The sequence below is a fragment of the Strix aluco genome, chromosome 4, assembly GCF_031877795.1.
Source record: "Strix aluco isolate bStrAlu1 chromosome 4, bStrAlu1.hap1, whole genome shotgun sequence".
Classification (NCBI taxonomy): domain Eukaryota; kingdom Metazoa; phylum Chordata; class Aves; order Strigiformes; family Strigidae; genus Strix; species Strix aluco.
Genome location: NC_133934.1, coordinates 37,406,218 through 37,424,011, shown reverse-complemented (window position 1 = coordinate 37,424,011; position 17,794 = coordinate 37,406,218). Strand labels below are relative to the sequence as shown.

Sequence of the window (17,794 nt, the reverse complement as noted above, 5' to 3'; positions counted from 1 at the left end):
ATACCTCAGCCTGTTGTACAAGAAATTCTAGTTGCAAGAATTAGTGAAGGAATTCTTCCAAGTATTACTGCAAATCACAATATTCCCTTTAGATTATCGCTGACAGAATTTTAAAATATTTACATTATTTATCAGCTCCCGCATCTCCACATCTAAATGTAAGCTGTAATCAATAAATCATCAATACCTCACTTCTTTATTCTGTGAGATTTAAATTATGCAGCTTTCCATTGTTTTTATATATATGTGTGTGTGTACATATATATGTAATGCCCAGCCTTTCCAAACTCCTCAGAAATAAACTTATTTCTAATCAGTGAAGGTGCACCTATCATTTGGGAGCTGTGACTACTTCTATATACTGAGTAATAAATTTAAATAGCATAGGATAAAATGGCAGAAGTTGTTTATGCATTCCAACTCTGCAAGTTTACAACTTTGAAGTTGAATGGAACTAGGTCCAAAGTTTAGGCAATGATTTTATTTTATTGTGAATTGTGCTTATGTGTCATGAGAATCAAAAATGCTCAAGATCTCAAACTCAAACTCATTTTACTGTAGACAGAAAATAGGATAGGATAGGATAGGATAGGATAGGATAGGATAGGATAGAATAGAATAGAATAGAATAGAATAGAATAGAATAGAATAGAATAGAATAGAATAGAATAGAATAGAATAGAATAGAATAGATATAAGTTAAGTATCTCTGAATTTCTGCAGTGGCTTTAAAAGGATAGAATTGTGGGATGCCTTATTACCACAAAGCATCTTCCCCTTCCTGATTTTGTAAGCTTTGAAGTGATGAATAAGGAATGGTAAAACTTAATAAAAACAGACTCGTTTTTCAGTAAAATGCTTCCTTCAGGAAAGGTGAGATGGTTAATGAAGCAACAGTAAATGCTGAAGATACAGCTTGGCATACTTTCTGTAGTGGAAGTCATGTGGGGCTTGTAGTAGACCTTAGGCTGGCTTTTTGAGTACAGCTTACTTAACCCACAGACTTGAATGGAAATTCATTTACTTAGGAATTTAACTAACTTTATTTCAAGCCACAGGGAAAAAAAAACTTTAAAACTTCTTACTATTACCCCCAAATTTATTTTAAAGGTGTCTTTTGATAAGAAAAACTAACCCATTAATCTGAATGACAATTATTACTGTTCTCAAAACTAAACCACTTAAAGAGTTTGGGAGTTCTTATGGAAAAATTTGAAACTATTATACTTCAAATTAAATTTGAAGGTATTGCATATTGAGTTGCTTTTTTTTTCCTCCCATAGTTTTTAATTACTAGTACATTTGCATGAAAATAGGATCTTTATTTCTTGAAAGCTCATCTGCTCCTGCTGCTTATTCTTCATTGAAGATGTCACATGCAAAGGGTTAGATCTTCAGGTGAGGCAGAAGCCAGAGCAGATGTGCTTAGAAGAAAGAAAGTTTTTTATGCAAATACTATTTTTAATAAAACAGAAAAGAAAAAAATTGAAAATACTTGCTCTGAAAGCAAAATTCCAATATGCCTTCCAGGAGATAGACACGTCCCTCCAAACAAAAGTAATTTTGAACCTTAAAACTGAATATAGAACATAAAAATATAATATGAAACCCTAAAGATTCACTAGATCACTGTTTACTCAAAAAAGCCCCCTAGTTTGATAGTCATGCCCTTACTGTACAATAAAGAAACGGGAGGCCCAGGCAGTCAGGTTCATTTAAACTCTCAAAATAAGACTTCTCCTATCAAAGGTTTCTAATTTTTTATGGTCCTTTCTGAAACAAATTGCCTATTTCTACCTGAAGAGAGGCATTCATATTGTAAAAATCAACCAGTCAAATGCTTATGCCTTAGTGCAAAGAAAACATGAGCAGCCAATATTGAATGAACACGAACAAGCTATTGGCTCCTCCATATGCAGGTCCATTTGAAACAGCAGTGCAACACTTTGAGGGAGTTTGCACCACCGTGTGCCTGTGCTTTAAAAGAGAACTGAAGGTATTTAACATCATATTTAATATATGACCCCTGCTTCTATTTCTCAATAATGTAGCTTGATTCCAGCTACCAACAAAATTGAGTACATTAAAGTAGTAACTGGAGCCTGGGCTGTATTAGAAGTATGAGAAAAACCATGAAAGATTCACACACTAAAATAAAACTGTTCTGCTTTAAAAGAACTACTGTGCTCTACCAAATTTTATTGAAGATTAACTAGTCTTCAGATAGCTCTGCCCACTTATGTAATAAATGTGGTGGTTATGTTTGACAATCATTGCAACTGCCTGCAGCCTATCTGGGAAGCATCCTGAAGTTCATCACACTCCAAGCACCAGGCTGGTGATGACAGTAAATGACCTGTCAGGTATTCCAAAGCTGTACACAAAAATTTGGCTGTGTAAATAATGCTTTGGAATGACAAAATGGCACTAATGATTTCCATGGTCAGATCACCAGTCCATGTAGGGCAAACTAGAGGCAGTGCTGTCTCTCTGCTGAAAGGGGGGGCGGGGGGGAAGGGAAGGGGAAAGGGAAGGGGAAGAGGAAATGAAGGAGGGTTGGGTTTATAACATGGGTCCTGCTAAGAAAAATAGCAAGAAGAAGAATACAGCTCTGTCAAAGCTCCAGAAATAGTGTCTGACCTCATTTCTTCTGGTACAGAAAATGCCAGGCAGAGGCAAGGACCAGAGAGTATTTTACCTGCAGCCAGGAAAAATTGACAGTGCACTTAGATACTCAGATTCAAATCTGCAATACAAATGAATTGCTACTAATAAAAACAAAGCACAGAGCCCCTTTTACATTGTTTTATCCTGTTTAAAAGACAAACATTTGCACACTGCAAGCCTCAAATGGATAAAAGCTACCATGAGAACTTATAAGCCATCTGCTAGCTTCCTAATGAAGCCAGTAACTATTATTGTTTACAGTTGAACACCGGGGGTCATGTGTATTTGCTGTAATGAAAGAATCAATGCATCACTGCAGATGCTAAAAGAGAACTTTTTTTTTTTCCAGACGGCTAATTATAAATACAATAAAGTAGCAAATTAAAAAAAAATCTGTTCATCTCCATAGAGAAATAGTGCTTGGCACACCAAATACAAAACGCAGCACTGTTCTGTTTTCTAGTAGTCTCCACTTGACAGACTCAGCTTACAGAAATAGAATCACAAAAAGTTACTCTCCGATACTTAACAAATAGCTGATCACCAAGGAATGCTTAGCCCCCAATTCTCTAATCTTTATGAACCTCCTACATTATGTAATTGTACTCTTTATCTGAATGTAATGATGAAGCGTGCGTTAGCAGATATCTCTCTGTTGCTGTTTCACTGTTTCTCTTGCTTGAAGAAGACACCATGACATATGAAAACTTGGCTCAGTTGAGCTGTTAAAAATGTCCTGAAGTTTCTTGGATTTTTTAAATGTTGGTTGAAGAGAAACTGATACACAGCAATTATACAATTGATTTCTGGATTACTATTTCATCACTCAAACAAAAATACTCTTAACAAAAATACACAAAAACTTACACAGTAATATTAATTCCCAACATTCAGCAAAAACAAAGAAAGATAAATAATTGGGCCTTTGTACTTGATGGAATTCTTAAATTCACTGAAAACAAGCCATTCATTTTGAAATCTTGTTAATGGACTTTATTTGCTGTAAAAAAGTATCTTAATTTCAGGAAATTTCCTAAAGCCTGCAAGTCAAGAGCTGACTTGCATTGCTGAGTTGAAACACTGCAAATGACTCCTCATTGTCCTCTGATACCATCAGGGCCATGGTGCAGCGTTCTTGCAGCTTGTACTCATTCCACCTGCCACACACACAGAGCTACGTATCTGTCATAGGGCTAAAATTCAGTATAACATTGTAGCTAGATCGGTCGCAGTAGATAGGAAAGCTATATTATTGTAAGCAACAAATCAGTAAACCCATAGTCAAGAAAGGGAACAAACAATATTCCTCTTTTACAGTAACAAATACTTGTAGCAGGTTGTATTCAAGGCCGAAATAAAGCAAGCTGTCAGCAGGAGAATACTGTTTCTTTTTTAAATTTTGTCTGGGTACTGTAGTAATGGCCAGGGAGAGCTAACAGCAGGTAGACCAGAGTGGGTAGAGTTCATTAGTGAGGTCAGAGAGCCCAGAGGAGCATCCCTGGGAGAGACCTATTAAGTCCAACGCCTGGCTCCCCTGCCGCACCCTGCTGCTGAGGCTCCGGTGCATCACCCTCTCCCTGCTTCTGGCCCCACACGCCTGCTTTGTCAGATGTGACTGACTGTGTGTGGTGCAGGGGCTGGGAGCCCCAAGGAGAGGCCCCACTGCAACCCTTTGCTGCGGCCCGCTCCCTGTCTGATGGCCGCACGTCCACAGCCAACACGCACGGACAAACCTGTCGTGTGACCCACCACATGTGTTCCTGAGGTATGCACGGACCATGGGCGAGTGGTCTGAGACGCTGGGTAAAGGGAAGATGGAGGGACCTGCTAGGCATCCAAAGCTTTGCTTTGCTTTGCCAGACCTGGCTGGACCCCTCCAGAGAAAATCAGTGGAAGTGACTGGAGTACAGAAGAGGATGAGGAGAATAATTTAGTTTCAGTTCCTATTCTGATGAAGCTTCCATCTTTGTGGACTTAAGTGAATAACTTAATTTATATGTCTTAATTCTCTGTTTCATAAAATGTCTGAGATAATACTTTCTTCCCTAAACCACAGGCAAATGTGTATGAATATATTTGCTTCCCCAAATTACAGGGGAGTTGCAAGAATTAATTAGTTAATGTTTGTGAAGTGCTTTGAAGGCAGAAAGCACTCTATAAATGCTAATTATTAAATCAAAGGTTTATCTGACTTCATTACTAAACCACTAATAAAATAAGTTACATAGCTGTTGCAGGTTGGAAAAGGCACTTTTACTGTCTAAAAGATATAAAGGTTTTAATTAGCAAATGTTTTGAAAGCGCTGTGCTGAGGAAAAAAATGCTAACTGTTAATAAAGGTTTTCCCTAATGAAAATGGCTACAAAATATGAACTCCTGGATGCTACTGTAACTTCTGCATATATTATCTAAAGTTTTGTCCCATGACAACAATATTTTTATTTGAGGCACAATTTTTGTAATATTGATGAAAAAAATCGTGGTTATGTTTGTCAAATAAATGTTTAGATGCAGCAAGAGATTAAAGGTATCATTCTTAGCAGAGAATAGCAAAACCTAATGTACTGTCAAATTATACATGTATACACATACCATTATTTTTGCTATTTAACTTAAAGTTGTATTTTGCCAAGCTTCTGAGCTTCTGCTAATTTACAAAGTTCAGCTCTTCCAAATGCTCTACTGTACCTGCACGTGACCTGTTACCTACATGTTATCTTAAAATCTGAGCATGCAAACAGATTTGAATCTTTTATGCATAGGCAGTTAGACTGAATTCTGAAAGTGCCTCAAGCCTTCTGAAATACTGTGGATCTTTAGGTTCACATATTTTCATCCTGCCAGGAGAAACTTTTTGTTCACTTGTTTGTGACACTTGTTTCCCCTCTGGATTTAATAATATAAACCTGGGTACAATAATATGAACAAGTTGATTTATTAATATGAGTATAATAATTAATGCATTAACATAATTGGTTCTGATTCATCCCCTTCCTACATACATTTCAGACATAAACTTGATTTTAGAGCCAGAGTTATATTATTATTATTTCAAAATCATCAGATGGTAATCAGCATTTCTCAAGTGCCTAGGCTAGTGGTTTGAAAAGAAGTTTGAAAGCAGATCTTGATACGTTTAATACCTGTTGTAATGTCTGCCTGTGGCTGTAGAAAACATGAAACCTTGAGCAATAAGAAAAGTCCTATTAATCTGCTTTGCCAAGAGGGGAGAGGCATGCCAGCATCCTCCCTACTTACAACTGTGCTGATGGCAGGAGTATGAGGATGCAGTCAGCCAGGCCCGCTCAGTGAAGCAATGCAGCCTGGCTGCTGAGGCAGAAGCTGCCCATTTCCACGGTTCAGGAGACAAAATACCTCATGCTGTCCCTAGTGCTCCCAGGAGGAAGGAGAGGTGCAGGTATCGCTCCTACAGAAACCAAAGGGGTCTGCTGCTTTCCAATGTCACAGACCGGTGGCTCCAAAAGGTCCCTCTCAAACACCCCTGGGGAAGGCCATAGTATACGTTCATTAATTTGAGCTATAAATCACAATTTCATACGGCAGGAAAATGTCCAGAAGATGATATGCTACATCAAGGGGTTACGTCCATTTCTGTGCTCTTACTGTAGCTCTTCCAGGCAGATGGGGAGAGTCAGAGCAGCAGCAGGAGTGATAAAACTTTATCACTGCATCGATTTGTCAAGCTGTCCCTGAAGGAAAGATGACTGAGATTTTTTGGAAAGGGGACAGGGTTCAGGGCTGGGGACAGGAAAGGTGTCTAGGAATAGATGGAAAAAAAAGTGTTCAGGAGACTTGTTAAAATATCAAGCAGAAGAAACTCAAGATTACTGAATTTCTTTAAGCTCAGGGTTTTTTGAATGTGTTTTCTTGGGTTGCATATTTACCTTATAAAAACATAATTATTATATCTTTACAAAACAATTTCAGGCTAACAAAGAGATAGTCCAAATTATTTTGTAGTTAGTCTAAAATTACACATTGTGACATAAGGCACCAATGACATAAAGCAAGAGCAGCAGTGCTGAAGTAAGGTCTTGAATGATATTTTAGTTATTATTATAACTATTAGCCTTATTTTTAAAAAATTATAGGAAATTGTGTGGCCTTTCTAGAGAAAGTTTATGGATTTTAGGATTAATCGATGACATTATACTAAAAATTGTGAAAAAAGAAAAATAATCCTTTTTTTATTTTTAATGCTACATTATTTAAATCAAAATGGACTTTGGTAAAATAAAGGTATACACAAATCCTTGTCTGGAAAACCTTAAAATGTATGTCAACTTCCATAGAATAATTTTGATGGCATCAGAGCTCAAAAAGACAGGTCTACCTTCAGTCCTGTATTTTGACTTTGTGTAGTTTAGCTTTTCATATTCTGATAGCATCAGTGATAGTGGTCCATTCACAGATGGTAACAACAGAAGTAACGCAGAAAAAAGCAGACATGCTCACAAATACTTCTGTCTTGTAGCTGGGGAAAAGGCACATTAAATATTAATAAATTATGCTGATAAAATACTTCTGTTCTGACAGTATATTGTGAAAAAACAGGTATGATGGCAGTGGGACAGGGGTTAGAGCTTTGGAATACAATGGCTGAAAGTAAACAATATGGGTTTCAATAGGAAAAATATAAAATCCTGTAACTGGGAAACAAGTATGCAGGTTATCGTTAAAGGACGGTGGCCTTGGTCCTGGGAATCCCTGTCACAGAAGAAGAGCTTAGGTTACAATAGCAATCCTTGGACACAAGTCCCAGTGAGGTGCTGTGGCAGAAGGAGTTAATCCCCTCTATGGCCGAAAAACTGTGCAAACTATAGTAGAAGTGGATAGAGGCCGCATATTCCTATATTTGGCATTAGTGTGACTTGCTGGGGAGTTAGTTCTATTTCTGATATTTCGAACTGAAGAAAGATCTCCTTTAATTGGAGCGGAGTCACAGAAGAGAAATGAAAACTATTAAAGGACTAGAAAATGAGCTTTATAGTGAAAACTTACCAAAGAGGAGATTAAGAAGTGATTTCATCATATTATGTACATTTACAAAATAGAAATAGTAATTTCCACTTGTGCAAGATGAGATTTAAACACATCTGATAAAACACAAGAGTGAAGAATTCTGACATGGAAATGTTTACCTCTTTTCTAGAGCTATGCTTAATTCTCCTATGTATAGAGCACTAAAATTAAAATCCAGCATTAGAAGAGGATGCAAAAATCACCTGCTTAAAACAAAAGTTCAACAGTTACTAACACTCAGCTCTTTGGGTTTCCTGCAATCATTTGAAGGCAACCCTAAAAATTATTTTTGCTATTTGGTTTGGTGTTCCATTATCCTTGCTTACTTTAGCAATGTAGTTTTCTTCCTACCTGCTACGTGTTTGCTTTCAAGAAAGTCTGCTCCTGTGACTTGTCCCAGAACAATTTGCTTGTACAGGTACACAAATTAAAAATATGAATAAGCCTAACTACACACCGAGACAATCTCACGTCAGAAATGATGTGTAACAATCCATGTAGATTATATGCCAGTGTTGGTCGGGAAAAGCAAGGCTTTGCAGAGGTTAAGAAGCCCTGTCATACCCTGGAATTGACACTGTTAGCCCTGTACCCAGCTGGATGGCATTTGGAATAGGGGATCATCTTAAGGATTTAAATCATTGGACTAACAGGACTTCACTTGGTGCTGCAAAAATATCAACCATCAGGTAAAGCAGCAGAGAAAAGAAAGTTCTGACATGCTCATTATGGGTTGTCTTTCATCCACCATTGTTTGGCTTTGGGGTTTTTTGCTATTTCTTAGTTTTCTGCAGGTTCTTCAGTTCAGTATTTGACATTGTTTCAAACAATATGACATGACAAGACATCATAATTGTTCTGTCATGATGATTTGGTATATTTGAATATATGAATCCTCTGTAAATAAAGTGAAGGGATGTGAAAAAAAAATTTAGCTCTGTAGTCTGGTTTAAGGTTTTTGATTTTACTTTGATTTGGAAATGTCATGGCTCACTGCAAGCTCACCAGAGTGAGTTTAATGGATTAGAATATGTTATTACAATAAGATTGCTGGAGAAGCATATTCCACAGATGGAGACACTAAACAAAATGACTGACGAAAGGCCTCTGCTGCATTAAAAGGCAGTGTACACTACTTCTTTCTTGCCTTACAGGATAAAGGGCAGGAGTAGCACTACAGGTTCACTACAGCAGACAAGTTTTCTCTGTTTTTAGCTTTTCTTCATTTATGTTGATACATCAAAAAAGATCTCTTAAAGATATATACAGAAAAGCATTAATCTTTCATGTGGCGTTATGGACACAAAATGTGCATATATGGTCTTTTGAGAATTTTTGAATGTTCTCTTTGAGATTTTTTTTCTGAAACATGATTTCCTTCAAGGATTTACTTGATTCAAGAAAACCTCTTTTCATGAACAACTCTTACCTTCTTCTCCCCTGCCCCAGTGTATTTCTTTGCCTCCTCTTACCTAAACAAAACATAAGCTTGTGTTAGCTTACTCATGATCTATGAAAACCACATAAAACTTTAAAAATATGTATTTTATTGGTCAGATCATTTTTTTCTCTTACCAGCATCTCGGCACCTGTGATTAGTGGTTATGTGTAACTTGAGAATGGCTCTTTCCCTCCAACTAGTGTAGAAGGCACACCGATTCCAGGGGTGATGATGGTTCTCAACCTCCAGTTGCTTCTTCCAGCTCTCACCAGATGGTGTGGCTATTGGTGCTGTTTCAAGGTCACTGAAGGATGTACAGCATACTCACCTCTGCTCAGAGCCCTTCCTGAGCAGAATCCAGGGATGAGCACTTCTGTTTTGGCTTTGACCCTATTTTTCTGTCTCACAAGAATGGGATGGTTTGAGTGGCAACCCCAGCCACTGACTCTAACAGCAGATGTCACTGTCAGCAGCACGGTCCTTTGCCGGCTGATCACAGCAACAGGTATGGAGGTGACTACAGCCACTACTAACAAGACTGTTCCAGGGAGTGGGGATGTGGGATGCTCCAGAGAAGGGAGCAGCATGGTTGATATAGGTACGACACCATACACTGGGAAGTGCGGCACAGAGACACGCCAGCTGCATAGAGCAAGCCAGGTCCATTCACAGTAGCTCTGCTGCGGCCCCGGCCCTGGCAGATCAGAGCTGACGGCTGCAGAGCAACAGCAGCGTCAGAGGGAGCAAGTATCAGAAAGGAGGTGGGAAGGGGAAGGCAAGGAAAAGAGCAGGAGCCAGCACCTGCCATAGAAAAAGGTGACACTACCTTTCCTACCCCCATCAGTGATATATAAAAAATTACCGTGAGTCTTGGTTTAAGTATATAGGGTGAAACTAGATGGAAGCTGTAGAACAACCAACCCTTGTTCTGCTACATTTTGAAGACGCATTGCATTTTATTTCCTCAGGCTGAAATGCCTCATTCTGCAATCTGAAAAAAAGCCCAAACAAACTGTTTCCAAGTTCCTGGAGTGAGAAGCAGGCTGCTGCACTTCTTTCACATTTGTTATGTTCTGAGAAAAAGGTATCAATGGTTAAGTAATCAGAGAGTTTCTGAGATAGTGCCTGAAAACACCATTTTTCTTCTTTATATAAAAGAACACTTTATGCTGAAGGTGGCATATTGAGTTGTACAAAGATGTATTAATGCTTCCATAGAAGAACCAAGGTCTTTTATGAGTGATGTCCACGATACCACTAAAAGCTGCAGAGACTGCAGTCCCAAGGAGGTTTATCTCTTGTTCTGGTTGTCTAGCGAGACTAAAGGGAAAGCAGCACTGATTCTAAATACCCAGCTGCTGGCTTGCAGGGGAACCTCTGGCGTAGAGTTCAAGAAGCCAGTTTGCAGCATAGTAGTTTCTTTGTTTTGGTATGTTTGAATTACATGACACGCTTTTGTGCTCTTTAAAGATGTGGAGAAATGGGCAAACAGGAATCTCATGAAGTTCAACAAAGAGAAATGCAATGTCCTGCACCTGGAGAGGAAAAACCTCACGCACCAGTACACACTCCAGGCCAACTGGCTGGAAAGCAGCTTTGCAGAAAAGGACAAGCTGACCAGGAGCCAGCAAAGCGCCCTTGCAGCAAAGACAGCCAGCAACATCCTGGATTAGTAGTGTTGCCCAGGTGATCCTTGGTGATGGAGGGAGATGATCCTTGCCCTCTACTCAACACCGGTGAGGCCACACCTGGCATTCTGGGTCCATTTCTGGGCTTCCCCACACAAGAGTCATGAACATGACATACTGGAGCGAGTCCAACAAGGGCCACAAGGACGATTAAGGGACTGGAGCACCTCACATGTGAGGAAGGGCTGAGAGAGCTGGAGCTGTTCAGCCTGAAGAAGAGAAGGCTTAGGGGCTTCTCATCAATGTATATAAATACCTGAAGGGAGGATGCAAAGAAGATGGAGCCAGGCTCTTTTCAGTGGTGTACAGTGACAGGACCAGAGGTAACAGGCACAAAATGAAACAAGAAGGTTCCCCCTGAACATCAGAAAACACTTTTTTCCTGTGAGGGTGACCAAACACTGGAGCCCTGAGAGGCTGTGGAATCTCCATCCTTTGAGATACTAAAAAAATGTCTGCACATGGTCCTGTGCAACCATCTCTAGGTGGCTCTGCTTAACGAGGGGAACTGAACAAGATGACCTCCAGAGGTCCCTTCCAACCTCAACTATCCTCTGAGTCTGTGATTTCTTTGGTATAAGCATCAACTGTATATCCTTTGGCTTTACATTCACACCCTTACAGAACAGCTGATGATCAAGCAACAGCTCTGACATTTCATAGTCCAAGGATTATGTTTTAATACTTGAATTTTGCAGACTTTTCCTAACTTTGAATTTTTTTTTTGAATGATCATTCAGTGTAATTTTTTTATGTTGTTGGAGGTTGTTTTTTTATGAAACGTTTCATTTATAAACACAAAACTACAGCTAACTACAATTTATGCTTTTGTTATGTTTCTCCACCAAGAAATTCAAAGGAGAGAGTTGTTGAAACATTGTCATGTGTCTTATATGTGGACACAAGCATTTCATAACATGTGGTTGACCATATGGAATTGATAACTTTTATACACATTTTACCTGGGAATGAGATACTGAATAAAAGGAATTTTGGTATAAATTATAATCTTTTCCTTGTGATAAGAAAGCTTACCCCAAGTATTTCTGAGACCACATATTGAAATAATAAAAATGACACAATGCAGTTCAACAGATTCAGCTCAGGAGCTGAAAGCATCCTATGTTCTAATTCCTATCCTATTTCATTTAGGTATTTTTCACTCTATCAAGTCACTTAACACTTTTTTTTAATGTTCACTGCAAAGTGGACATAATAATATCATGCTGTGTTTTTCGATCTTTTTCAGTCCTCCAAAAAGTGCAAACATTGGGATTCTGGGTTTTGGATAACCAGACTAGAATGAAAATTGCCATGGGATGATTCATACAATTCAGCAACACCTCTAGCAGTCTAGAAGTGCTAAATCTTGCTATTGATGCATCAATCCTATTTTTGCTATAAATTGCACAGATTAATTTTATTTTTGCAGCATTGTTAGCAATGAGATGGGATTGAGGTTCCTTTGTTGTTGGCCAGGACAGATGTCAAAGTACTTTGCATTCACACAAAGAAACCCTACTTTTTTGAGGGGAAAGAAGAGGTGAAAAGTGGATAAAAGAAGCATTTTTTTTCATATTATAGTTTGGCAGGTTCGTACTTGTTTTGTGTTTCAAAGATTTTTCATTTGTTAGAAGAAAGGTTCCATAAGCCTTTCCATCAGTCAGAGGATCATTTTTGGTTTTGTAATGCAGGTGTTAAATACTCAACCAATTAGTCCAGTCTACTTCATTTACTGCACTGTTTCCGCAAGTACATGGATGATACAGAGAAGAAATGTACTTCAGGATGCCGTTGCTAAAACATTCCTTTTTGTATTTCACCCGTTGCCCCCCTTAGATACAACACCGCAGAAGTACATTAAGTGCTTTCTTCTGGCTGTGGTGGAAGCACTCCTTGCACCATCAGAGAGGGACTGTTAAAAGTATTAGCTCTGTAAACCTGTGCACTTGTATACTACTTGATGGAGTATCTTAAATACTTGAAGAAATTAACCGCTGTTCTCCACCAAAGAAGCTGTTTTGGAGAAACTCCTTCATTCTTTCCTCCACGCCAATGAGCAGAAACCCTCTATTGCTGGCCTACTTTTGTCTTGCATGTGGCCACAAGTCACGACCAGGCTCCTGGGAACCTTCCTGGCTGACCAGGTGTGCTTTTGCAGTTCTCCAAAAACATTAGACAGCAGTGAATAGCCACCACAATTCAATAGATATGATGAAACGTAGGAAATTAAATCTGTGTGCACAAGTATCAGAGATATATTTTAAAAAAAAATACAGTGAGACTGTTTCTATGGAAGATGTAACATCAAGACAACATACCAAGACTGCATCAAGAAATTCTGTGGGAATATGCCTTGGAGGCTAATTTGGACCTTGCCAATCCTAGGGTTTTTGGAACAACCAATATTCTCCATCTTCTTTTTTCTTTGTCCACAGAAATATCAGCAGTATGAATCAGAGTTACAGAACTGAATGCAAAGTTAGTTTAATGAGTGGTTTGGGGTGAGTTTGGGAAGATTTTACCATGAAAATGTTACTCACGTTTTCATAGGCTCTTACCACATCATTTCCATTCTACCTATCCTAAACTTTTAATCAGACTAACAATCAGTTAAAATTGTTCTGTGCACTTATTTTCAGATTTATAGGATTAGAATTATGCCTGCAAGAACTCGAAATGTGTAATTGCTCATTACTTTCTCCTATGCAGGCCTGAAGGCAAAAATAAGGCCGGAATTCTGAAAAAAGCTAGTATATATTCATTTGAAGCAGAACTTGGTATAGTCTTTTCCACTCATACTCCAGGACATCTTTGTAGGACATCCTATTTTAGCAGCAAGCTGTCCAATTGAATATAGGTGGAAAGAGCAAGCTTTGGAGTAACAAGAAAAGCTGAATGAGCATAAACTTTATCTGCCTCCATTGCTTCCGCAGAGCATCATCATAAACTCAACCAGAAACAATATTATTCAAATATCTTTTACTCTCAGATGTATACATACGTCAGAGACTGACAACAGTAAAAGTAGCACTCCTCCTCCTTTCCTCCCTCATGCATGTACACTGTTTTTCTTTACAGGACTTTTTAAAACTAAAAATCTCACTGCATAAAGGAATCTTATTTTTTGGTAGGGTATTTCTGGAAAACATAGCTGTCAAGTAAACTTCACTGTTTTTAAATAAACAAATATTTATGATGCTGAAAATACTATTTTTTAGACTTCTACAGTAGCTGTATGTGAGGGAAGTCAGACTTGTCCATATTTGGTGGTTTAAGTGTCCAAAAAACCCACAACATAACCAATATATAGTTTCAAACATTTGTGTCAGATGTTTTTAGAAATTCATTCTGTCACCATACTTCATAATTCATTTTGCACCCAAATGCTGTTTGAAAGCAGTGGAGACTAACTATGCAGATTTTCAGGAAGACAGCTGCGGCTCTTGATTCAGAGCCATTTGTGGATAGTACAAGTTAAGAGTTGTAACAGCTGTAAATTTCTTCAGGGACTTCACTCTGGTGGATCATCAAGTTAAGGGAGTCTCTTGTTATGGAAGGACAGGGTACAAACACGCCTTTTTTTGATCACAGTCAGTCCCAGGAACAGATTTACTGTGCAAGAAGCAGTAAGCAGAGAGTACCAGGAGATTAACTACATCAGTACAGACTGGAATAAGGTATGCCTCTCGTTATGGGATGGCGCACAACCATTTGCCTTTGTGGACACCCTTTCTGGATTCAGCCACTTCCATACTTGCGTTCTGAATTTTTGCATAGACATTTTTTCTTCTTCTAGCTGATAATAGTAAGTAGAAAGGACACAAAATAGTTATGACTCTAATTCCCTTTAACGCAGTCCTTTAACTATGTACTACTTATAAAGTGAACTTTTCCAGACCTGTTAAACACGCATATGCAAAGCAAAAGAGAGACACAATTAGCTCCTTTTTGTTGAGCACATCTTGTTATTTCTCATACTTACTGATAAATACTTAAGTCAGGCCATAGCTACATTGTTCCGTGCTTTTGGACAACTCCTTCATATGAACCCTTCTGTGTTTTGAATAAAGCATGCTTACATCTTCTGAACTATGCTGTCTTATGCAATTAAGCCAAACAATCTGTGGTATGCTGTCAGCTGACAATGTCAGCACAACACGCTAGCCAGGTTATCAGATGAGATGTAGGACGTATACTTGAAAAACTACTTTTAGTTAGAATTTATAGCATATTTTAAGCTAAAAAGAATGATTATTAACATCTGTTCTGCCTTCCTATATGAGGCATATGAAAAAATATTAAAGGATAGTGGAAGAAATTATTTTCTACCAGTCCAAATTGCAAAAGAGCAACAAACAAGAGGATAATTGAATTCTGTTTTGTACAATAATAGCAGTCCTTCAAAAAGCTAAGTGTTCTCACTGGTAATATTAAAGGTCTGGCATTTATTTACACAAATATTACCTACTTTTTGTCAGTCTGACTTCAAGTATTATCATTTCTAAGTAGTCCTAAACTGGCATTTTGGACTGTAGACTCTTAACTACAAGTACAAACACAATGAAGTACTCAGACAATGGAAAATGGAGGGAGGAAGGGGAAAGCCTAATACTTACAATGCAACAGTTTATATTTAAGTGTAAGCACATCTGTATAGGCACACACAAGCATATGCATAGAAATTAGACAATTATGCAATGATCTTAGTATATTTATTTCCAAAAATTAAGAACTGCAATTTTCATTTATTTGTGGGAATGAAAATATTGATGTTTTCTAATGAGAAGTTTTACCCTGGTAAAGATGGTTATAAATCATCCACATGGATCTCATCTGATCAGGAATCAAAGATGTGGTTCTGACTGCCTTGGTCATGACATAGAATAGGAATTAGGTGTTACCTCAGGTGCCACAATTAACTTCAGGGGAATTACTGACATAAAGGTTTCACTGACATGAGGTTTCAGTTTTGTTTTGGTATTACAGATTTTCTAATCTCATGCTTTCTTTCGTGTGGATTATTTAGAGAGTAGGAGTATACAAGTGCTGCTGTGTAACAGGCTAGCTTTTTCAGGATGAAAAAGGCTATATCATTAGAAAAGCTCCTAGTTAATGCCAAAGTAACTGGCAGCTAGTTTCAGAAAAACTATATCCTCTATAGTTTTTTATCAATTTACATAACAAAAGGTCTTATTGGTGTTGCAAACTGAATTTTAGAAGGGAAAAGGAAATCCAGTTTACCCTGTCCCACAATTGCCACATGTACTTTCTCACTGTAGGATGTCACCAGTAAACAAGTTTATAAAATTAGACTATTTAAATGGACACAAATGCAAATGCATAGCAAAAGTGCTTTTTTACACTGATGGAAAACCGGACTGGACTTTATAAACCAATCAGCTCATTGAAACTTAATATTGTCAATGAAAATAAATGAGTCTGACACTTTAATAGGCAATGATCCTGTTGGCTTTCCCTAAGTGGCTGAACACTTCAGGATATCCAGAAGTTAGGACAGCTCAGGTTTTCTCCACTGGGGCTTACTTCATGTATGTAGCTTCACTGCGCATTACGTTAATACAACAGATGTGAAAGTAAAATCTTCCAGATAGTCTAGAGCTCAACATACAGGTATTTTGGGGGGCATATGAGCCATTTGCAGAGATAGTCTTACAGAGTAAAATAAGTAGAATGACTAAAATAATAAAGGTCTTAACTCTAACAGACTGGCAATTAGCTAAATTAAAATCATATCTTTCTGGTACTTTTTTTCTATTTAGGAGCAAATCCAACAATGGGACTTAGATAGCTGTAAAGTAGTCACTGCAACACCTGTCAGGTATGTGGCCTCCTAAGTGGAATCCATAAACTTGTTACGCACTGAGTAGAGCTGAATGCTAAAGATCACTATAATGGAGTAGATAAATGCATTAACAAAAAAAAAAAAAAAAAAAAAAAGACTTCCTCTCCCAAGAAACTTTCGGTATTTTAAACCAGTAAGTTTAAGTGGAAAGAAATAGAACATTCTAGGAAACAGGGACTAAAATTTGGGTTACCTAGAAGTCCTAGCCGCTAAACTCAAGTCATATTCCCCCATACACGCTCTACTTCTGGTGCCAAATCTTGGGAATCAGATACACATGCAAATTAATAGAGCTCATTAAGTTACCTTCTATCAGCTGAACCATGGTAACCAGCCTGGAGTACTCTTCTCCTGTGGCACATGTGAGATACATGCACAGTAATTCACACCTGGTTTCTATGCTTAATGCACCCGAGCGGCCTGCTTTTTGGGCCAGAACAGTTCAGGACGCAAATGGTATGTGCCACGTATTCTCCACTCTGTTAAAAAGAGAAGAAACAAAGTAAGTTTAGGTACTTCCAGGGTTAAGGAAGGGTTCCCTTTTTTTATTTAAATTTTTAACTCGTGTATTTTAAATGTCAAGGTCCTTTTTAGGAACCCTTGAGCCTTGCTGGAGTTTAGCAGGAGTTCACAAGGATGCGGAGAGAGGTTAGCGGGACCCGGAGGGCAGAGAAAGGAAAGGAAACTCGACCCGGTCCGGCGGCAGGGCAAGGAGGCAGCGGCAAAGCCGCCTCTTCGCGGGGCACCCTCCCTGCGCCCCCAGGGCCGGGACATCCCCCGCGCCCAAGCCGCCGGCGCCACCTGATTCGGGGCCGGCGGCAAGTTCGCAGACAAAGGGACACGCCGCCGGCCGGTCCGTCTGTCGGTCGGTCGGTCGGCGGGCCAGCAGCCCCTTCGCGCCGCTCTCCCCCGCGGGGTGGTGGCGGCTGCGGGGGCTCCCGCGCCCTCCCCGCTGCCCAGAGCCTGCGGGGCCGCGGCCGCAGTGCTTAAGCGCCCGGGAGCTGAGGGCGCGGGGGCAGGGGCTGTTGGCGGTCTCACCCCCCCTCCCCCCCAGGTGGCTGCCTCCTACCCCCACAGCGGCTGAGCCCC

The 17,794-nt window shown here is 39.1% G+C and overlaps 1 protein-coding gene across 1 annotated transcript in view; it reads right to left on the bottom strand.

Moving 5' to 3' along the window:
* Positions 1–17,794, bottom strand: part of DCTD (dCMP deaminase) — a 58,854-nt gene that overhangs the window by 39,998 nt on the left and 1,062 nt on the right. Inside the window, exons 2-3 of the mRNA XM_074822766.1 lie at positions 17,012–17,184; positions 9,140–9,182 (exon numbers count right to left, since the gene is read on the bottom strand). Coding sequence (XP_074678867.1) covers positions 9,140–9,182; positions 17,012–17,078 — 110 coding nt within the window. The 5' untranslated portion in view covers positions 17,079–17,184. The remainder of the gene's footprint in view (positions 1–9,139; positions 9,183–17,011; positions 17,185–17,794) is intronic.